This window comes from Empidonax traillii, unplaced genomic scaffold, assembly GCF_003031625.1.
Source record: "Empidonax traillii isolate 1590-97213 ecotype Southwest subspecies unplaced genomic scaffold, ASM303162v1 scaffold52:size1600334, whole genome shotgun sequence".
Classification (NCBI taxonomy): Eukaryota; Metazoa; Chordata; class Aves; order Passeriformes; family Tyrannidae; genus Empidonax; species Empidonax traillii.
In genome coordinates this window covers 794,858-816,754 of record NW_020955245.1, presented here as the reverse complement: position 1 = coordinate 816,754, position 21,897 = coordinate 794,858, and the positions used below count along the sequence as shown (strand labels likewise).

General features: G+C 50.7%; 1 protein-coding gene across 5 annotated transcripts; it reads left to right on the top strand.

Annotated features, from left to right (window-relative positions):
• The first annotated feature begins 741 nt into the window (after positions 1-741).
• DPP8 (dipeptidyl peptidase 8) lies at positions 742-21,897 on the top strand. Of its 5 annotated transcripts, XM_027879218.1 has the most exons (21): positions 742-778; positions 825-845; positions 2,719-2,988; positions 4,476-4,588; positions 5,492-5,665; positions 6,420-6,588; positions 7,741-7,851; positions 8,214-8,342; positions 10,014-10,075; positions 11,057-11,157; positions 12,485-12,662; positions 13,843-14,002; positions 14,959-15,038; positions 15,818-15,970; positions 16,540-16,675; positions 17,378-17,523; positions 18,013-18,159; positions 18,562-18,714; positions 20,021-20,163; positions 20,877-20,988; positions 21,535-21,891. In XM_027879218.1, exons 3-21 carry the CDS (start codon positions 2,730-2,732, stop codon positions 21,655-21,657), a joined length of 2,649 nt encoding a protein of 882 aa, XP_027735019.1. In that variant the 5' UTR covers positions 742-778; positions 825-845; positions 2,719-2,729; the 3' UTR covers positions 21,658-21,891. The 5 variants fall into 5 exon arrangements, with proteins under 5 accessions (XP_027735019.1, XP_027735021.1, XP_027735020.1 ...); XM_027879220.1 differs by lacking the exons at positions 742-778; positions 825-845 and adding an exon at positions 1,253-1,270; XM_027879219.1 differs by lacking the exons at positions 742-778; positions 825-845 and adding an exon at positions 1,291-1,352.

The window sequence follows — 21,897 nt, the reverse complement described above, 5'->3', positions numbered from 1 at the left end:
AACCTTTGCCACCCCCAGGGCTGTGGAGCTGCTGCAGAAGGTGGGCAGGGCTGTAGCAATGATCTCCAGGCTGCTCGATTGGGGAACGCAAACCCCAGATACCCTTTGGGGCAGCCACTGGGTCCCAACGTGACCCAGGAATTCCACCTGCACCTCCATTCAGCAGGGAGCACCTGCAGCAAAGTTGTTTTTTCTAGTTTATAGGTGGACAAAAAAGACTTGGCTTGATAAAAGGGGCTTCGTTTTGGAAATTCAGGTGCTTAGAAACGAATGGCTGAGGGGTCACTGGAGCCTGGGGATGTTTTGGGGGCTCATTGCTCTGGAGCCTGGGGGTGTTTTGGGGGGCTCACTGCCCCGGAGCCTGAGGGTGCTCTGTGCTGAACGCTCATTAGTAGCAGCTGGGATTTTTATTTATTATTTTTTTTCTGCTATGGGCAGCGTGTCCGTGTGGAAGTGGCAGCATTTTGGGTGGGGGGAAAAAAAAATAAGGCGATTTTTGAAACTGCGGGGTCCCCGCGCACGAGGTGGGGGGTTGCAAGACCTGACCCTCGTTCATTGTGCAGTGTGTTTGTGTGTCCCGGTCCCCGTGCAAGGGGTGAGGAGCGTGTCCCGTGTCCCTGTCCCCGTGTCCCGGGTGGGTGTCGCATGTCCCGCAGTGCGGTCCTCCCGGCCGGCAGGCGGCGCCCTCTCCGGTGCCGCGCTGTGCGGCCCCCGCCGGGAGCGGAAGCGGAAGTGGCGGCAGCGGCCGGCGGGGCGGCCCGGCAGCAGCGCCCGCGGAGCGCCGTGAGTACCGGGGGCTCCGGGCGGCGACGGGAGTGGGCTCTGCGCCGGGGAGAACCCCTGGGGTGGGCGGGACGAGGGGGCTTCACCTAGGGCGGCCGGGCGTTCCGCCCCCCAGGCAGGCCTGGCCACCCCTCCGCCCCTGGGGGACCCTTCTGGGACCTGCTGCCCTCCGCTCCCCCGGGTTCTGCCCCGGGCCGTGGATGGACCCCTGCGATCTGCCCCCGGCCTTGGGGGTCTGCCCCGGGATCTGCCCTCGTCCGTGGGGGGACCCTTGGGATCTGCCCCCGGCTGTGGATGGACCTCCGGAATCTGCCCACTGCCGCCCCGAGATCTGACCCCGGCCTTGGGGGTCCCCCTGGGACATGCCTGGCCGTGGAGGGACCTCCGGGATCTGCCCCGGCCGTGGGACCCCCCCGCCATCTCCCTGGGGCATCACCCCGGGCCGACACCCCCGTGCCAGGTGCCTGTTCTCGCTGTTACCGGCTCGGTAACGTTTCCTCCTGTTCGGTTTTAGTCTCTTTTGCTGTGAGAAGTAGGTCGGGTTAAGACACAGCAGCACTCGGGTGTAGGTGGGGAAAGGAGACTGTTCTTTGTTGGAATCGTGCAGATTAAACGGGCTCCGTGATCGAGGTTTGGAGGCTGCTGTCTGAGCACAGCGCTGTTCTGGGCACGCCTCGGACCCTCCCTCCTCCCTCCAGCTGTACGGGCTGTTCTATTCTGGGGGTTTTGTGCTATAAATAGCGTGGACAAAAGAAAAACCTGTGTTTGCTGGGTTTGTGCTGCCAAAGGTGGAGCCAAACGGTGAATCCGGACCTGCTGTGCTTTGCTCTTGGCAGTTTGTGTTCAGATGGGGTCGGGCCAAGGTGTAGGACGTGTCTTTGTCCCTCTGAGTGTCTCAGCTGTGCAGACCCACGGGAGAGCTGCTCCGTCCTGGAGCTTTGCCAGCTGCCCAGGCCCTGGACTGGGCACTCAGGGATCCTTCAGAGCCTGTTTGCTCCAGGGAAGAGCTTTATTTAGGCTGCATTAGTGCAGTCTTTCCATCCTATATATAGAACCCCCCTCCCTTTGAGGGCTGACAGTCCTACACCTTGGATTCTCCAGGAGTGAACTGTGTGGCAGGAGTTTATGGCCTGGATCGTTCTGGAGCTGCCCTTAGGTCTGGGATTTACAGTGGGAGGGCTTGGTTTCCTCCTGCCAGACGTCTGTGCTGATAATGCCAGCTCATCTGCACTTGGGGAAGCACAGCTGAGTGCAGGGGGAGATATCTGCTCCATAAACAACCTGCTGGGCAGCTTGTGCTGCAGATAAATCTGTGTGGGAAAGGCTTTTTTCACCATGTCCCCTTTCTCCTGGTGTTTGCAGTTGTGTCCCTGGGGTGATAAAGTAGCGGTGGTTGTTGCTGGATCCTTCTGAGATTTGTTTGAAAGGAAGTGCAAGCAAATCCAATAAATTGTAGGAGAATAAAGGGAGTAAGGATGTGCAGCTGTTGTGAATGGCCTGATGGTTCCACAGCAACTACCGGTGTTGTTTCTTCCGAGCAGTTTGTCCCGGCTCTGGCTCCACTCCTGGTCACCCCCTGCTCTGATATCAGTGCAGGGAGGGGACATTTGTGCAGATCACAGGGGGCAGGAGCAGAGAGGAGCTTAAAGGAGAAGAATTCACCCACATCATGCACTAAAATGAGCAGCTGGTGTGTGAGGGTGTGGGAAAGACGAACAGCCATAAATCTGTGGCTCCATGAAGTCCTCACTCCCGTTCTGAAGGCCTGAGCGGCGCCTTTGTTTTCCAGAGCAGGAATCTCTTCCCTGCCCCTCCTCCCTCCTGCTGTGGTGTTTATTCCCCCCGTGGGGCCATGGTGTTCTTTGCTGTGGGGTGTGCTGGGGGCCTGCAGTGGGGGTTTGGTGGAGCTGAGCCTGTGCTGTCCCATCTTTCCAGAAACATGCAACATGGCAGCAGCCATGGAGACTGAACAGCCGGCGCTGGAAATCTTCGAGACCGCGGGCCGGGAGGAGCAGGTCCCGAGGGAGGAGCAGCCAAAACTGGAACCATTCTACGTGGAGAGGCATTCCTGGAGCCAGCTCCGGAAGCTGCTGACGGACACGCGGAAGTATCATGGATACATGATGGCGAAAGCCCCTCACGACTTCACGTTCGTGAAGAAAAACGATCCCGAAGGTCCCCATTCCGACAGGATCTACTATCTGGGTGAGCTGTGACAGCCCCTGTCGCTGCAGGGCTGGGGGGCTCTGACTGCTCCCGACAGCTGGGATCTCTGGCAGTTAAGCCAAAAGGGATTCCAGGCCACGCTGGCTGGGCAAAAGTCAGGATGGTGATCTCAGTGTCTTCTTAAAACTTGTGATGTAACCTCCCATGGGAATGGGTGGGGGTGACCCATTAGAGCTGGAAAAGAACTGTGAAGTGTCCTCTGATCCCGGGTGTTCCCAAGCTGGAAGTCTGTTCGGTCCCTTTTCTCTCACCCCAGGTATTATCCCCTCTCCCAAAGCTGTGCAGGTTTGATCTCCTCTCTCTGAGTGACAGATATTGGGTAGAACCTCGTTCTCCTTCCAAGTTTCCTTCCAAAGCAGAGATGATGAGTGTCATTTTGGAAGTCCTTTGTGCCTCAGCTACTGATGGAGCAGGTTTTCCAGGATCCTGTGGGGAATAAATAGCAGTGTAGGGTGGATGCAGCTTAAAGACTAAATACTTTTCTCAACGTTTTTGGCCTTGATAAGGAAGAACTTGATGTAGTTTGTTGTTCTTGGCCTTGGTGCCTCGCTTGGGCATTGTTTCACTAATTAATGTTCACTTGATAGAAGTGGTTTGGCTCTGCAAGTGATGCTGTGAGCAGCCCTCTGGGTGGCTCTTTGGAGTAGCCTTTGTGGGAGAGCACTGCTTTTGTCAAAAGCTGCACTAGCTGAACACGAATCCATGAAAACCTGGATTAGGGAGAGAAGCAATGGCTGGAGCAGAGGCCTAGGAGCCAGAGCCATGTCCTATCCCCACTGCTCACCACTGAGGCTGCTTTGCTTGAGCTCAGGTTTGTCATTCACAGGTCTTTGCGTGTGCTGTGCAGTGACGTGGCCACAACACTGCTGGTCTGTCCCTTTTTCCTCTTTTCAGAGGATGGGGATCATAATCCTTGGATGGTGCTGAGTTCAGGCACGTCGCAGGGGGGTTAAGGCTGAGCCCCTGGGATGAGCTCTGCTTTCCCAAGTGCTGCTTCCTGAGCTTGGCCTTTCCTGGAGCCTTCCCTGGCTCCCTCTGGGCTCATCCCCATGTGCCTTCAGAAATCTGAATAGGACTGAGGGAGAGGAGCAGGAAAGGGACATTCAAACCTCCCTGAAGGGTTTTGTTTCCCATTATCCATGAAACACAAACTGCATCATGTATCCCACCAGAGGCATTGGCACAAGGGCCCTCCTTGATTCAGAAAGCTTATGGAATAAAAGGGCAGCAGGGAGGCACAGACAAGCTTCAGGCAGAGCGGGGTGAGCCTGGGTGTAAATCCTTGTCCTCTGCCTTTTCCATGACTGTGGAACAGGGAATTCCCAGAGTGGGGCTGCAGTGCAGAGACCATCAGTACTTTCTCTTGCAGGAAGGGCCCAGGAAACTTCCTGGGAATCCTGTCCGGGTGAATTATTAACAGAAAGCTAATACACCTTTTGTCTTTATTTTCTCCTCACTTTCCACAGCGATGTCTGGGGAGAACAGGGAGAACACACTCTTCTACTCCGAGATTCCCAAAACCATAAACAAAGCTGCTGTCCTGTTGCTTTCCTGGAAGCCTCTTCTGGATCTTTTTCCAGTGAGTCACCACTTCTTTTTTGCTTCAAGCTCGTGGGCTTTGGGCTTGCACCTGTATGCCATCATTAAAAATTGAAGTTGATTTTCTGAAATATTTGAAGATTCTCCTTGTACTCGGCCAGCCCTGCAGCCATCCCACAGCTCGGTGTTTGGAGTCACAGCCTCTGTGTGTGCTGGATGGTTCCTCCTTTGCTGACAGAGATGGAAAATTCTAATTTGCATCCAGTTCTGTGCTGTGAGATCCTGGGGATTGCTGGAGGAGCCTGCAGTCTCCAATCACTTCCCTGCTGTCTTGCAGGGGAAGTGATGGTTCCCCCGAGGATCAGCCTGTGGCTCCGTGACTCATGTGGAGCAGAGCATCCCTTTCCCACTCACTGGGATGTGCATTCCCTTTTCCCTGCTGCACACAGCGAGCCTGCACCATCCCTTCCCAGGCAGCGTGGCAGGTTGGAGGCGGTGGCACAAACCCCCCCATGGCATGAGGTGTATTTTTCCCCGTGTCATCTCCCAGGGCTGTCAGCCAGACGTGAAACCCGGGCTGCGCTCTCCTCCCACCAGAGCAGGCACTGTGTGTGTGTGAACGGGAGCAAAGCCTCTCCTGCTCCCTCCAGAAATAACAGACCCTCAGGCTGATCCTTCTCATGCCAGGAACAGTGGGAACAATGCTGGTGTGCCAGGGAGGGGTGGCTGTCAGGTTTACGACTGTGTGGGATCCCATCGTGGCCTGCACCTGCGAGTGCTGATGGCAGAGGGAAAGCAGGAGTGGGCTCCCAGCCGGCAGCAGGATTCCGGAGGAGGAGGGAGTCTGCACAGCCATCTGCTGCTGGAAGCTCAGCATGCAGGGCTGCTCCAACAGTGAGGCGTGCAGAGCAGGGCTGTGATTGTGTTCTCTGCCTGTTTCCAGGCCATCCTGGACTATGGGATGTACTCCCGGGAGGAGGAGTTGCTGCGGGAGCGGAAGCGGATCGGCACCGTCGGGATTGCCTCCTATGATTATCACCGGGAGAGCGGCACCTTCCTGTTCCAGGCAGGGAGTGGGATCTATCACGTGAAGGATGGAGGCCCCCACGGATTCACTGTGAGTTTGCTGCTCTCCTGTCTCTCTGCTCTGACCAGAAGCTCCTTTGGCTTGGAGTGAGAGCAGAGAGCGTGATCATCATCAGTTATTGCAAGTGACCTTGATAGCCCTGGAAGAGTTGCAATGTCCATAAAAAGCAGCAAAAGGCTCCCCGCTCTTCATGGGGTCAGAGGTCACATCAGAGACAACTTCAGTCTCCAAGCTGCATTTGCAGGTCCCAGTTCAGGGGCAGTGCTGGGTGTGTTACACCATCTGGCTGTACAGCTTGCAGAACAAGCAGCCTTTACTCTGCTGGTGCTGAAGCTGGACTTCAAAGCTGAAATAATTTCTTCTTATTACAACAGATGCCTGGTGTCTGTCTAACCCTGTTGTCAGGGGGAATTTACTGTGCCCTGATCTGCTTTTGCAGGACAGGGTTGGACGTTCTGCCAGCCCCTTTCAGGGGGGATTTTCGGAGTGTGCCAGGATTCTCTAGACAAGCTGCCCTCTGACTTGGGGCTGATCCTCAGCAGTGGGGAGAGAGCCCTGGTGGGGCCTGTGCAACCATGGTACAGGCACAACTTTCCCCATAAATTGCCTGCACAGTATTTTCCTGTGTTTAAAATGAGTAGGTTCATCTCTAAACATGTGTTTGCAGTCAGTGTCCACACTGCTGTGGCCTTCTGAAAATCCAGGTTACTGGGTGCATGTGTTCATGTGTTATCATTGCTCACCGTGCCTTTTTTTGTTTGCTTTTTTTTTAAATTCCAAACAGCAACAGCCTTTAAGACCCATCCTGGTAGAGACCAGTTGTCCAAATATCCGGATGGATCCCAAGCTCTGTCCAGCTGATCCAAATTGGATTGCGTTTATCCACTGCAACGACATCTGGGTATCCAATCTAGAATCCAGGGAGGAGAGGAGGCTGACATTTGTGCACAATGGTAATTACTGCACCCTGAATCCAACCCCTGCACCTGAAATCGGGGTCACTGTTTATCCCACCGTGGTTGTCACATTCCCCACGTTTCCTGTGGTGCTCATCCCGTGGGATGGTTCTTTTCCCTGCACTGGGGAATCTGGCACAATGAGCTGTTTGCTGGGTGCCTATGGAAGGGCTCTTCTCCTGAGACACAGCACATTGCTTTTCAGTGGAACAGCCCTTTTTTTGTGTGGAGAAGCTGTGGGTGGAATAGAGCTGGAGGAAAGTTTCTGTCAGTGAAAGCAGTGCTGCAGAGACTTTTTGAAAAACAGTTTAGGCAATTTCTGAATAGCACTGGGGTTTCTGCTGGCCTCTCATACTCAGTGACCTGGGTCCTCACTTCTTACCCTCTCCAAGTCTATTTTAGACCAGGAAGAAAGAACGTGGGGAATTGTGACTAAAACGCTTTTTAAAAATCAATTACATTTTGTGTTTAAACTATGCCATTTACATTTTAGTTAATTAAAATTCCTGACACTTTATAATAATGCTTTAGCTCATTCAAATGTTAAATATTAAAATATTATGTAAGTACAGTAAAAATAAACTGTAGCAATGACTCCTTCTCAGATGATAATTATTTATGGAGCGCTGCTAAGTTACCTCCAGGGTAACAGGAAAAATATTGAAGCCCTATGGATATGTCATCATGTTGAGATGTTATGTAAGTCTGTTACTTTTGGGTTGTACAGGGGATGAAATACTGGTGCTTTCGTTTTTCTGAATGTTGATATTTTCATTTGCAGTTGTTCAGGAAAGGTTTGGAGTTTTTTTCTGTTTTGATTTTCTTAAAAAGTTGTGGTTCCACCTCACTGAGCTCAAGTAGAGAGAACATTTTCTTTTTTGACCAGTTGAGAGCCTGATTAGGTAGGAGTAAGAGGGGAGGATGGCTTTCCTTTCCTAAAGGAAGCTGCCATGCCAGAGAGGATTAAATCCTCCCTAAATAAATCAACAGGGAAGGGTGGAAGCAGAACACAAATCTGCTGAGAAGTCAGATTTATTATCATATAGTTCTTCCCAGGGGGGTGAACTTGGGTCACCTTTGGGATAATGCAGAACTGGTTTAGTTCTACAGCACATCACAGACTAATTCTTTGGTGTCTTTTATTTTTAGAACTGGCCAATGTTGAGGAGGATCCAAAATCTGCTGGCGTGGCCACTTTTGTGCTGCAGGAGGAGTTTGACAGATACACTGGCTACTGGTGGTGCCCGAGGGCACAGCCAAGTAAGTGTGGTGGATCCAGGCACAAGCAGTTGCTTCCCTGCTCTGCTGTCCAGGGCAGAGTTATTTTCTTTTTCCTGTTACTTGTCTCTGTGCAAGATGGAAACCTCACAATTTCTCTTGAGCTATCAGCAGTGGGCATGGTACAGGGGCCTTGTGAGCACTGGGGGAAGAGACTTCCCTGCTCACAACAGAGGTGGGAGTTGTAAGAGTCTCAGTGTTTTGCTTAATGAAACATGAATCACAGGCTTTGTTGGATATTTCTTCTTCCTTCCAATCTGCTTGTGCTCCTGAGATAATTGGTGCCTGCAATAACTGATAACGAGAGCTGTCCTGTTAATTCTGCAACGTTAATTCATTTACAGCGCTGGATGGGGGTAAAGTCCTTCGAATTCTTTATGAAGAAAACGATGAGTCAGAGGTGGAAATCATCCATGTCACATCCCCCATGCTGGAGACGAGAAGAACAGATTCCTTCCGGTACCCCAAAACCGGTGAGAGCCTGAAGCTTTGCACCCCTGTGTCTGGGAGACACCTCTTTCATTCCCTGTGTCTGACAGCGGTGACTCTCCCAGCCTGGAGCAGGGAGGTGTTTGACTGGTGGAAATGTGTTTGGGAAAGCTTCCCTGGAGCTTAGGTGGGTCACTGGTGACTGTGCTGGTGCTGCAGCCACGTGGTCACTGAGGGCTCTGTCTGGGTGTCAGGAGTTGGCAGAAACCCTCTCTGATGGTCACTATTTTGGAGCTGCTCTCTCAGATCCTGGCAGATGTGAGTTGTTGAGGAGCTGGTTCTTGTTACAGCCCCGTGTTCCTGAGGGAACAGCTCCCTTTTGGTTTTTTGGGAGGGTTTCTGTTTAGCTGCTGACAGTGCCCTGGCAGTTCAGGTCCTGGAGGGGGCGGTTCAGGTCCTGGAGGGGGCAGTTCAGGTCCTGGAGGGGGCAGTTCAGGGTCTCGAGGGGGCAGTTCTCCAGGATTGCTCCTGGACTTTGAACAGCAAACTCAGCATGTTGCAGCCTGCCAGGAAAACCTCCTGTGGTCATACTTGTGAAAAGTGGATGGTCTGGAGGCTTCAGCAAAAAGAGGCGAGGGCAGGCTTGAAGCACATAAACTGGAGTGCCATGGGAATCAGGGAAGGGGGATTTAAGCAGACCTGCTGAGGGCTGATTCAGTCAGGTGTGAAGAGTTTGACCCTTCTGAGATGTCCCTGCTGTCACAGCAGAGCATGTGGCTCACAGATAACAGTGCTCTGCTCTCTCTGCTCACTCCTGAAATCTTCATTTTTTGGACAAATATCTTCTGTTTTGGATTTTGTGGTGCTTGTGGACACCCAGATTTCTGAAATTATTCATTGCAAAGAAACTGAACTAAACAAAGCCCAAATAAAGGTTTTAGTCTGTGAGGTCTCAGCTTCCAGTGGGAGCTGCAGGGACAACAGCCCTTTCCTGTGGACTGTTCTGAGGGTAAAGCTTGAGGAAGTGGAGAAGTAGGAGAAGTAAGGACTTAAATAGGTTGGCACTGTGATCCAAGGCAAGTTGTTTCACCTCAGTGCATCAGGTTTGGTGAAGTGGGAGTGCTTCACAGCAGCACTGAGGATATTCAGAGTACGTGGAATTGCCATGTGACTTCTTGTGGATCAACTGGCAGTGGATTTGTTCTTTCAGGTCCCTCTTCCCTGTGTGGAGCAGGGCAGGGGCTGCACAGCAGGATGAGTTGTTTCTTTGCGGGAAGAGTTAACTTGAGGTTTTCACTGCTCAACACAAACAGGGAGCTTTGTTATCTTAATGACACTAGTGATGGCTTTTAGGTTTGATTTTCAGAGGTGATTTTTAGCACTGGGTCACTTTCCATGTCCCACGGTGAGAATAAGAGCCAAACAGGGAACCAAAGCTTGCTTTGCTGTACTCATCCCTCCTGAGCATTTCCTTCCAACCAGCACCTGCATCCACTGACTGTGACAGTAGCGTGTTTGCAGGATTGCAATCCACTGAATCTCCTCATGTTTGCAGTTTCTTTTCTCCCTGCCTGGTTGTGTGCTGCCTCACGCAGGCACGGAGGTTCTGTGATCAAAGAGCATTCTGCTGTTTGCCTTTTCCACTTCTGTGTGAGTAACACCACAATAATCCCCAGCAAACAACTGCTGCCTGACCCTCTCCTCTGTTTTCACAGGTACAGCAAATCCAAAGGTCACTTTCAAGATCTCTGAGGTGACAATCAATGCAGAAGGCAGAGTAAGTCTTTGTTCTGTTTGTTTGCCAAATACAGAGAAGCGCTGAGATTCTTTTTTGGTAAAATTCATTTTCCAGTTCAGTGCAAAGGCACTTTCCTGGTTGTGATGGCTTCTCTGGAGGCAGTGCCCGTGGCTCCTTGCTGGTGTCTGTGTGCAGCAGTGTTTCTCAAGGCTGTGCTTTCCTTCCCTCCCGCTGGTGTATGACCCCAGCTGCAGAGCAGAGCGTTTTAGGTGTGGGTGGTTGGACCTTCTTCTGTGACTGATCTCTCGATTGGCTGCAGATATCGGGAAAATTTGATTGCAAAGACAATCCATCACCTTACAGAACCATATGGAAAGAGATGAACTTTGCCTTGCCCTGGGATTTTTTAACAGATGCAGAAATTTCCATAGCCCAGTCCAAGACCTTTGGACAGCTGGGAAATCAATCTTACCAAACAGATACAGTAACAGCTGTAAATTGTTGGGATTCTCTCCATTCTTGAGCTCCTTCAGCCATCAGCAGTCACCTGCTGGGATAGTGATGCTGGTGTCAGCCAGCAAAGGCAGGGAAAGCCTTCAGGACCCTTTGGGTACCACTGGAACTCGTTCCCAGTCCCAGCAGGAACACTCTGCAGCACGTGAATAACTGCAGGTCACTCAGGATGTTCAGCACCTGCCCCTAAAAACCCCCTCAGTACAAACCACCTCCCCTTCCCAGGGGGGGACTGAGAGCTCCAGTGAGTGACATGAAGGATGGATTTGTGAGCAGCATCCAGGCTCCCTGGTCCCAGCCCTGGCTGTACTGGCAGAGTGCAGCTCTCCTGCTGTGCTGGTGTCTGGCTACAGGGGGGTCCAACCCCCTGTGCTGCAAAGGCTGAACAATCTCAACTGCATGAGCTGCACAGAGAAAAGCCTTCTGTGCCCAGACACTCGTCGTGCATGAAAAAAACTGGTGGTGGGGGCTCATCTCAGTGTCACTGAATTGCTGCTTTGTCAACAGATTGCAGATGTTGTGGATAAAGAGCTAGTTCAGCCCTTCGAGATCCTCTTTGAAGGAGTAGAGTACATTGCTAGAGCTGGGTGGACGCCAGAAGGAAAATAGTGCGTATGTTACTCCTGTCTCTGCTCACAGGGTGTGGGGTGATCCAGTCAGAAGCAGATTGTAGCAATCTCTGTCTTCCTCCAGCTTAAGCCTGCTTTCACTCTGACATTGCTACCAACTCGTCTGTGCAAAGGGCACCATTTTTCCAAAAGCCAAACCAGGCTCCTCCCTGTCTCTCTCCCTGGCCCCTGGCCCCGCTGCTTTGGTTCTGGGCACTCGCAGCCTTTGGTGTGTGTGTCCTCTCAGCATCCCTGGGAGAGAGAGTGCAGTGCTATTGTCCCCATTTTACAGATGGGGAACTGAAGCCCAGAGAGGTTAAGTGACTTGCCCAGGTCACGCAGGAAGTCTGTGGCAGAGGAGAGAAATGAGCCCAGTCCCCCAGGCCCTAGGCTAGAGCCCTAACCACTGGACCATCCCTGCTGACCAGACTTACTGATCAGAAAACCTGTTGTAAGTGCTACTTACATTTGCATGTCATTTTAACCCTGTAGATGATGTAGTGCAGCGTTTCTGACTTCACCAAGAAGCTTCTCCAAAAGGGTTTTTCACCAGAAGGGTTGTCCAGCCCTGGCACAGCTGCCCAGGGCAGTGGTGGAGTCCCCATCCCTGGAGGGAGTTCAAAGCCACGCAGATGTGGCACTTGGGGACATGGTTTAGTGGTGGCCTTGGCAGTGCTGAGGGAATGGTTGGACTCGATGATCTTCAAGGTCTTTTCCAACCTAAGTGGTTCCATGATTTTCCAGAATTGCACTCCTCCAGTTTTTGAATCTAAAGATGGCTTTCACATTTTTAGTTGTTTTTTTTCCCCCCCCCTCAAATGTGGAAGACACATTTGTTACGTGATCCTGCTTTTTGCAGGATTATTGTTAGAGCTACATGCAAAGCCATCAGAATATGGCAGGGGCTGCTGCCAGTCCATTGAGGTGCCAGTGTTATTCTCTGCCAGGTGTAGGTTTAAAACAGTAGTATTTTTTTACAAGCATCCTGAAATTTCAATTGAGATTTTTCTGCTTCATTATTCCCTCTGATTTTTCTCTTCTCTTTCTCCCTCGAAGCACCATTCAAATCGGGGAGAATGGAACGAATTAAACTTTTGAACCTGCAGTGCTTATGCAATATTGAAATGAGGTGAAATGGGTTCTTGTGTTGTGGCAGAAATTTGTTTATGTGGGTGAAATTTTGCACGTGACTTTGGGCTTAATCTGCAGTTGAACATTCCTGACTCCCCCAAAATTCCTGGTGCTAGTGAGTGCCTGCTGAGGCTTTCAGACCTGTGTCATACTCATGGTTGCATGTTATTTTCTCTAATATCTGTCTTCCCAACAGCATCTGGTCCATCCTGCTGGATCGCTCCCAAACTCGGCTGCAGATAGTCCTGATCCCTCCTGCATTATTCATCCCCACAGAAGATGATGCAATGGAAAGGCAGAAACTCATCGATGCTGTCCCAGATTCTGTTACACCTTTCATTATTTATGAGGAAACAACAGACATCTGGATAAATGTAAGAATTTGAATTCCAGCCTCCTCTGACAGTTTGTAGCGCTGGAGCAACGCCGGTGTTCCTTGTGCTGCCTGAGAGAGGGATCCCACTGTGCGAGTTCTGTGCATACTCTGTGCTTCCTGCTGTTAAAAATAGTGTGTAGAGAACAGGAGGATTCGGGATGTGAAAGCAGAGCTGCTTTGCTTGAGGCTGCACAGTGTTGAGAGGCAGGAGCAGAGCCCAGGGGGTCCTGGGCACCCCCTCTTGCCCACAGTGTTTCTGACCCTCTCCAGCTTCTTGGTGCTGGTTGTTCACCACCAGATTAAATGTTCTTCAGCCAACGAAGGTGTGTCAAGATGATACTGGGTGAACAAGTCCTGAGAGTCTGCTGACAGGCACTAAACCCCCCCTGAACTACATCTGGTCTGGTGAGATAGATTGGGGTATGATGATGTGAGAGGTGAACTGCAGGGCCTGTGCTGTGACCAGACACTGGTGTGCCTGGTTACTGCTGCACAGATGTGTGCCCCTCCTCACACTGCTGCAGATAAGGATCCAAGGATCAAAGGGAATCCCACTGGGGGTGTGCCTGGAGCATCAATCACTGGCAGGTGGCTGGATCTTTCAGCAGAGAGCGTTTGCACAAAGCCTTCCAGTGAATGGTCCCTGTGCAGTGACTGCCCTCTCTGATACCCAGTTTTCTCCTTAGCAATAGTGTCGTGGTTTCAGGATGGTGCAGTGAGTTTTCCTTCCTCCAGCATTTTTGCTGGCTGGGAGTGGTTTTTGACTGGCTGCTCATCCTGTGCAGATAAATACTCCCAAGTCCCTTAAAGGGTTGTCCCTTGAAGCAAGAGTTCTTGATGAGTGGGAAGATGATGTGAGCTCACCTTTCTTTAAATAACCCTTCACTTGAGGGCTTGCAGACAGCACAGGACAGAGGGCTGCAGGGCTGGACCCACCCCTGGGACCAAGCTAGAAGGGCAGGTGCAGAAAAACCTCATGAGTTTGGTGACCACAAGGCAGAGTCAGACTGGCAAAAAGCTGGAGCTGTGGGGATGTGGCACTGGCTGCAGACCCCCCATACTGGTTCTCCCAGTATGGACAGTGCCCAGTTAGCCTGGGCTGTGTGGTCCGTGTGGAGCAGCAAGAGGAAGGTATTTTGTGTGACTGATGACAATAACCCACTGCTCTGTCTCCACAGATCCACGACATCTTCCATGTTTTCCCCCAAAGCCAGGAAGATGAGATAGAGTTCATCTTTGCCTCTGAGTGTAAAACGGGATTCCGGCACCTGTACAAAGTCACCTCGGTGCTGAAGGAGAGCAAGTACAAACGCTCCTGTGGAGGCCTCCCTGCCCCCAGTAAGGGAATTATCCTTTTGCTTTAGTTGGGCACTTGCTGCTGACTGGTGAGGAAATAAATGTCCTTCCAGCTGGCAGGAATTATTATCTTATTGGAAACTTCTGCTGTTGTCCAGGAAAGCGCTTCCCTGTACAGTCATTCCTCTGGAACAGAAATTCTTCTGTTTTCAGCGTGCTTTAGTTTTAACCCTGACCCCTTCCTTATGGACTAGAGGGAAAAGTTTCCAAAAACCAGATGGGGAAAGAAGCTGCCTCTGTGATACTGTGAGACTCAGTTGGCTTTTCCTTGTCACTGCTGGGGCTTGGTCTTGCTCAGATGCAGGATGTGCTGAGCTCCCAGAGTGATTTTTCCACAGCATGTGTTCTTTAATTCACAGTTTCATGCTGTGATGCTTAATTTACTTGGTGTGTGGTAAAGGCACTTACTGAACTCTGCATGCACAAAAAACACACCTAGTTTTCCTAGAGGTCCTAGTTTCATGCAACTGTTGGTGGGTTGTTTTTTCCCAGGTAGCCTCATATCCCGGGTGGATTAGATTTCTCTGATTGCATCCAACCTTTCTTCTTGCTATATCTCCCTCATTCTAAGGGAAATTAAACCATTTTAGAAAAGCAGAGTTGTTCCCCATCCTGTTGCAAAATTGCCCATTTTTTGACACTTCATGTTCCCTTTACCCACACATTTTTTCAGTATAAAACTTTTATTTCTATGCAAGTGACAAAATACTTTAAAAAATAGTCCGTTCTGTGAATCCTTTGACATATATTTCACACAGTGTTAAGTAGTCCCAGCCTGGACATTGTCTGGGGAGCTGGCAGAGCAGGGGTTCTGCTGCAGAGACAGGTCCCTCCTGGGCTTAGATCCAGGAAAAAAAGCTTGGGAAGAAGAGGAATTATTGTGACCATGTTTTGTAAAATGTTAAAGTGTAAAATCTCTTTATGTTTGTTATTTGCAGGTGACTTCAAGTGCCTCATCAAAGAGGAGATAGCAATTACCAGTGGGGAATGGGAAGTGCTTGGCAGACATGGATCCAACGTAAGCCTTGCTCTTCCTGCATGGATATCCTGCCACACACAGTTCAGGGAGATGATCTCCTGGAGGGATCACCAGAAATCCATTAATCCTGCCTGCTTTTAGCCAGAACACCCAGTGTTTCTGCTCCATGTAACTTGTGAGCTTGCACAAGGAGGGAAGGAATGCTCCCCAAACTGCTGCTCTTCTAGCTCTGAGCTGGATGAATTCTTTGATCAGTTGAATCAAACAGCAGTTCACATGGAAGTGTTTTACTGGCTTAGACTTCGTAAAGGAGTTGGAAATCCTTCTTAGTAGTTCGAAATGGGATTGGGGAATGAGATGTGCAAGTTGACCTGAGTTTGAATCTGTTCTGCCATCTGCTGTCCCTCCAAAAGAAGGGACAACTGAGGAATATTTGATGTAGCAGTGGTTTGCAGGGAGCTGCTGCCTTGATTTCTTTCTGGGGTGGTTTGTATCCTACATCATTTGGGAAAGGATCTGAAGAGCGTGGAGGTGGCAAAGATGTGGGACAGTTATTTAGCACAGCAAACAATAGGGGAGACTGGGAACAGTAAAGAGCCTGCATGAGAGAGCTGATCAACCAGGTGTGAAGTGCAAACTGTGACAAGAGTTGTGGACAGTGAGAACAGTCATTTGGCTTATTCCCTGCAGATTGTTGAGCTCCAGCTCACCATTATGGAAGTGGGGCTGGGGGGAGACCTGGAGACGGAAGAAGTGGGTGTTGTTTTGGCAAGGAACAATCATCTTGAGGGATGTGTTGTCTGTTTTGTTTCTGACAGATCTATGTGGATGAAGCCAAAAAACTGGTGTACTTTCAAGGCACAAAGGACTCACCTCTAGAGCATCACCTGTACGTTGTGAACTACGAGAATCCCGGGGAGGTGAAGCGGCTGACGGAACGTGGATACTCCCACGCCTGCTGTGTCAGCCAGGTCTGCCTGGGGGGGCCCTGCCTTGTCACCTTGTCACCTTCATCAGTCAGCAGCCAAAGCAGAATTTATGTGTAAAAAGGCACATTTTATGCTGTGTTGTGGGTGCCTGTACGTTGTACAGGTGTGTAAAACCACCCTGGAAACCAGGTTTGACCTGCCAGTTCATTGTCCTCGAGGTCACTTCAGGCAAGAGGAGACAGGATGAATTTTTGGAAGTTCTTTGAGCCTGACTCTTTGTCTGAAGTGGATTAGAGAGCACTGACCAGGGGAGATGAGCCTGGGGAAGCGTTGGGTGGAGTTGCAGGCATCCAGCTGGGAATTCATTACCCAAAGGGAGCTGTGTGACCAGGTCCTCCTGCCACTGGTGGTTTTGCAGGTGAATCTTTGGCTTTGGAGTGTTAATATGAGCCTTGCCAAGGACTGTAGCGTTTCAGAGTCAAAAGTGCTCAGACTTCCTGCTTTAATTTGGTCCATAAACATCTTCTGAAAGATGTAGATGCAGAAAGAGATGATCAGTTTTGCTTGTGCCCCTGCACTGAGGAGTTCAAGGCATGCTCTTTTCTCCCCAGGACTGTGACATGTTCATCAGCAAGTACAGCAATCAGAAGAACCCCCACTGTGTGTCACTGTACAGGCTCACAGGGTCAGAAGATGATGCAGCTCACAGGACAAAGGAATTCTGGGCTACCATTCTGGATTCAGCAGGTAGTGGCATGGATGAGGAACACGAAAAGGACAAGCAGGATCACGGGATTAAAGATAACCCAGCATATGCTTGAGATTTGCTCTTGTTGGGGGTGACTGGACTTCTGTCTGAAACTCAGCCTTGTGTGGAAATACAGGAGGGACATTTTCAGCTCAGCAGCAAATGGATGTAAACAGACCATGAAGGAATTTAGATGGAAAATAACAAGTTTTAGCTCAGGGAGGGATTTAAGTGCACTCATTTACTCTGTGCAATGTGTCTGTTCACCAGTGTGCTTGTGAGGGGTGTGCACCTCTTGAACAGTGTGTGCTGCTCCTGGGGTTGGGAGACAGCTCTGGGCCTTTGTTTTCTGTTGTGTTTGTTCCCTTTCATCTCTCTTTCCCTAAGGCATGCTCCATATCCCGTGCTTTCCATGTGCTAATGTGTGAGTCCTCAGAGGGGTTGGGAAGGGACAGGATATCGATGGTGACTGTCAGGGGACAAGAGTTAATGTTGCAGGGATGGGAATGTGATAGGGCTGAGAGAGCTCACCTAGGGCTGGGGCATTCCCTGTCTCTGCCTAGACCCAGCCACATCCACTGGCAAGCTTGAGAGAGCTCTGCTGGGATTGCAGTGAGATGGTGACAGGGCAGGGCTGAAGCAGAGCTGCATTATTCATCCATTCCCTGTTAACCCAGGCTCTCTGTTCCCTCCCATGGCAGGCCCTCTTCCTGATTACATTCCCCCTGAAGTGTTCTCCTTCGAGAGCTCCACGGGGTTCACACTCTATGGAATGATGTACAAACCTCACAACCTGCAGCCTGGGAAGAAGTACCCCACTGTGCTCTTCATCTATGGGGGCCCTCAGGTGAGTGCTGAGCAGGGGCTGGGCTGGCTGGGTCACTCCTGCTCTCCTGCAGGAACAGTTCCTGCTCCGTGCTGAGGGCAGCACGTGGCATTTGGCCTGTTGGGTGGGTGGCTGCTTGGCCAAAGGTGCCGTGAGGAGTCAGGACTTGCAGGTCATGGATTGAGGCACTGCCCCTTGTCTGAGAACAGCAGCAGAGATGGAACTGGGGGGAAAGGGGAGTCAGGTAGTCCCTGCTCCCAGTTCTATCTCCCTTTCCTCTCCAGGTGCCTCACTGGAGCTCAGTTCAGCTCTTCACGCCTGTGACACAGAATGGCCTTTACTGGGGGAAGAGAGTTTATTTTATAGCAAGGAGAGGAAATTCAGCAGGGAGTAGGGATCTTAAAAACTTTACATTATAAAAATATAAACCCCTTAAAGGAAGGTAAATTGGATTAAGAGGTGGCCTCTGGATTCTGATTCCTGTGTGGTTGTGCTGCTCTTGTATTCCAGGTACAGCTGGTGAACAACCGGTTCAAGGGAATCAAGTATTTCCGACTGAACACTTTGGCCTCCTTAGGCTACGTTGTGGTTGTCATTGACAACAGAGGCTCCTGCCACCGAGGGCTCAAGTTTGAAGGGGCCTTTAAATACAAAATGGTAAGTGGAGCTCTGAGTCTGGCCCTGTGCTCAGCCAGAGGTGGGTCTGAGTCCCGGTGTTACCCGAGCTGAAGCACTGGTTTGGTGCAGGTGCGCAGCACTGCCTGGGTTTGGGGACAGGAACTGGGTGTAGGTGAGATTTGGGGGAGGGAAGGTGCTCAGTGTGGGAAAGACAAAATGTCGTGGTCTGAGGTGTGAGGCAGCTCCAGCTTGGCAGCCCTGACACGCAGTGGTGCCTGAGGGGGGCTGTGACTCCCGCCAGCTGTGATTTGACGGACAGTTTCATTCTCGGGTGGGTTACTTGTTACTAGCAAAGCTCTGGAGGTGCTTTCCTGGGGAAATCCTGGGAATGAAAGTGTTTCTTGTTAAGTAGCCACACTTGCCTTTGCCTGTGCCTGGCAGGGACAGATAGAGATCGATGACCAGGTGGAAGGGCTGCAGTACTTGGCGTCGCAGTATGACTTCATCGACCTGGACCGTGTGGGCATCCACGGCTGGTCCTACGGAGGATACCTGTCCCTCATGGCTTTAACACAGAGGTCAGATATCTTCAGGGTATGTTCATGCATTGAGTACTTACTCTGGTGGTGCAGACAGAATTTTTCCTGTAATTGTGTGACCTCCTGTGGGTGTTCACAGCACAAAGACCTTGGGGCTTGCTCTGGACAAGTGAGGGCACAGTGCAGTTTCTTCAAGACTCATCTATTTGGGTGACTTCAGAGAGAAGTTACTTCCCTAGCAAACATTTATTCTGTGGCATTTCTAATTAGGCTTCCAAGCTTTGGTTATTTTTTTGGTATTTCACAACAGATCTAGAGATCTGTGCACTCTGCCTTTGGGCAGAACACATTTGCCATCCAAGAAGCCTGGCATGGCTGAGGAGTGAGGGACTGTTGGGCTAGGCCAGTTTTTCTGGAATATCTGAGCCTGTTCTCATGGGCTGGGGTGAGGAGGAGCAAATGTTCCCCCCAGTCAGCTGAGCACAGAAGGATATTCCCTCTCTGGATCTGTGTAAGAGCCTAAAACTGTTGGACTGTTGAGCTTGCAGTGACTTAGCTGTGCTGGTGTAGCTCTGCCAATCTCAGGTCACCTGTGCTGAAGGTACCTTAGACAGTCTCAGCTGCTGCCCACTTTGTGCCAGCTGAGCTCTTTGTGGTGTGAACCAGGTAAGGGAAACCATCCTGCTGAAAAACAACACCCTCTTCTCATCCTCCTCCCTCTGTCCTGCCCTGAGAGAGCAGTTCCTTTGCAGACAGATCTATTCCCAGATCAAATTGCTTTGTCCAGACTGCCTTTGGGCACATCCCAGAGGCAGAGATGTGGGAAGAGCTGGGTATTGCTCTCGGGGTGTGTTTTGTACTTTGTGCCTGCTCTTGCTTTCTCTGAGTCTGACCTTAATATTCCTGGGTGGTCTAATGATTGTTTGCCTCAATCCATAATGATTGCTGTATTTTTACTTTTAAAAACACCTACCTTGCAAAGAGGGATTTTTGGGTCTTCCTGTGGTTGTTTTTTTTTTCTTGTGGGTCTTTTTTTCCACAAGCCTCTCTGCAAGCTGGTGGTAGCTGAGTCCTAGGGAGATGTCATTCCCAGTTTCTGTTAGATATTCAAATGAATCTAAAAGCAGAAAAAATGCACAAAATCCCCTTCCCTCAGCAGCCCTTGCAGGTGGGTTTGTTTCTGATTTATCTGTAGGATCTCCCTGTGTTCAGCACGTGTGGGTCATGTGTCAACCGGGGGAGGGAGGGCGAGCATCGCTTTGCTTTTTCCACCGTTCCAGCAGGATAAAGCTGTGGGAAGGGAGGGCAATGCCCAGTCAGGGGGCTGGTGTTGCCATTGCCCTGTCCTGTGGAATTCCCAGGTGGCTGTAGCCGGAGCCCCCGTCACGCTGTGGATTTTCTACGACACGGGATACACGGAGCGTTACATGGGCCACCCGGAGCACAACGAGCAGGGCTATTACCTGGGGTCCGTGGCCATGCAGGCTGAGAAGTTCCCTTCTGAGTGAGTTTGGTTCTACCTCTTGCCTTCTGCTTTTCCCACCAGGAAAGTTCAAGCCCCACGGACACATTTTTTGTCTCCCTGTTCGTGGCAGTGGAGTCCTGGAATCACAAATGCTCGCATTAAATAATAATTAAAAAGACCCCACCAATACCCAACACTAATAAACTTAATACTGGAGTGAGCATTTGCATAATTACAGGCCATTCCATGTAGTCCCTTTCATAGCAGCTATAATTAAGGAATATCTTTTATGTCTGAAGAAATGACAAATGTATCTTCAGTTGTGATTAGCACTTTAGAGCCACATTAAGTGGAACAAAAATCAGTTGATCAGGATGTTTTCTGCCTGTTCTGAGGCTGTGTCAGCACAGCAGAGCAGGCTGGGACCAGGGGCTTTCTCACCAAAGAGCTGACAATCAGCAGGGTTCAGCAAGGTTTAAGTCCTTGCATTGTCCAAGCCAGGAAATATTGCTGAGAATAAATAAGATACACAGATAAAAGGTCTGACTGTGATGTGCATGTGCAGGAAGAACTTTCAGAGGAAGATGGAATAAGTCTGGGAGACGGGTCCATCCAGAGCAATTTACAGCAGTGAAGTCCCTGCCTCCAATGCAAACATTTTTCTTTTCCAAGGAGTGTTTTGGAAGGGAAGTGTGTGGACTGTGAGTTGAGTGGGATGCTGCCTAGAACTGTTTGCCTCTTGCTTTCCCCAGACCAAACCGTTTGCTGCTGCTGCACGGCTTCCTGGACGAGAACGTGCACTTTGCACACACCAGTATTTTGCTCAGCTTTTTGGTGAGAGCTGGCAAACCCTATGACTTACAGGTAAGGCCAAAACCAGGGTGTAAAGGTGGTGTGTCTCTCTTTGGGGAGTCCAGAGCTAGAACCTGTGGCATGGCAGTGCAGGGCAGCTTGGAATTCTAGGACAAAACTGTAGAGTTTGAGCCGAGCGTTTGTTTAAAAGTAAGATTTTACAAATAACCAAAACAAATTGGGCAAATCAGCAGCTAAGGCTGCTGCCAAGGAGATCTCAGCTGGGAGGCAGTGCAGGAACAGGGTTATGGATTTGATTAAACCCTGCTGGTCCTGTGCAGGTGCAGCCCAGGTATCCACAGCACGCTGGGGAACTGGGAATGTCCTGATTGATGGGATGGCTCTGGGCAGGAGCTGCCCCTGCTCAGCCAGGCTCAGCCCTGGATGAGGGGGTGCAGTGGACTCTCTGTGGGCTCAGGCAGTGGAGGATGAGGTGTGTGTTAGCTCGGAGTTAACACAGGGAGCTTCCACGGACATTTGGAATGTGGCTCTGGGACGGGATTAAACGTTGGCGCCCGCGACTCCTGTTGATATCTACAACTTTATCTTCCATTTCAGATCTACCCTCAGGAGAGACACAGCATCAGGGTGCCTGAGTCGGGAGAGCACTATGAACTGCACCTGCTGTATTACCTGCAGGAGAACCTGGGCTCTCACATCGCTGCCCTGAAGGCCCTGTGACCGACCCCTCCGCTGCGCTCCACGGGCCGCGCTCCGGACCAGGAGGTGCAGGGAAGGAGAGCAGACAGGGTGGAACGTTGCATTCTGGTGCCTGCCACACGTACACACACGTACACAACACACTCACAGACACTTTTTTTTAAAAAAGTAAATTTGGTGCCATACAGGAAACGAAAAATACGGTGATTTAATAACTTCCAAGTCGAAGCTGTAAATAAAATCCACTGTCTGTGGTATAAC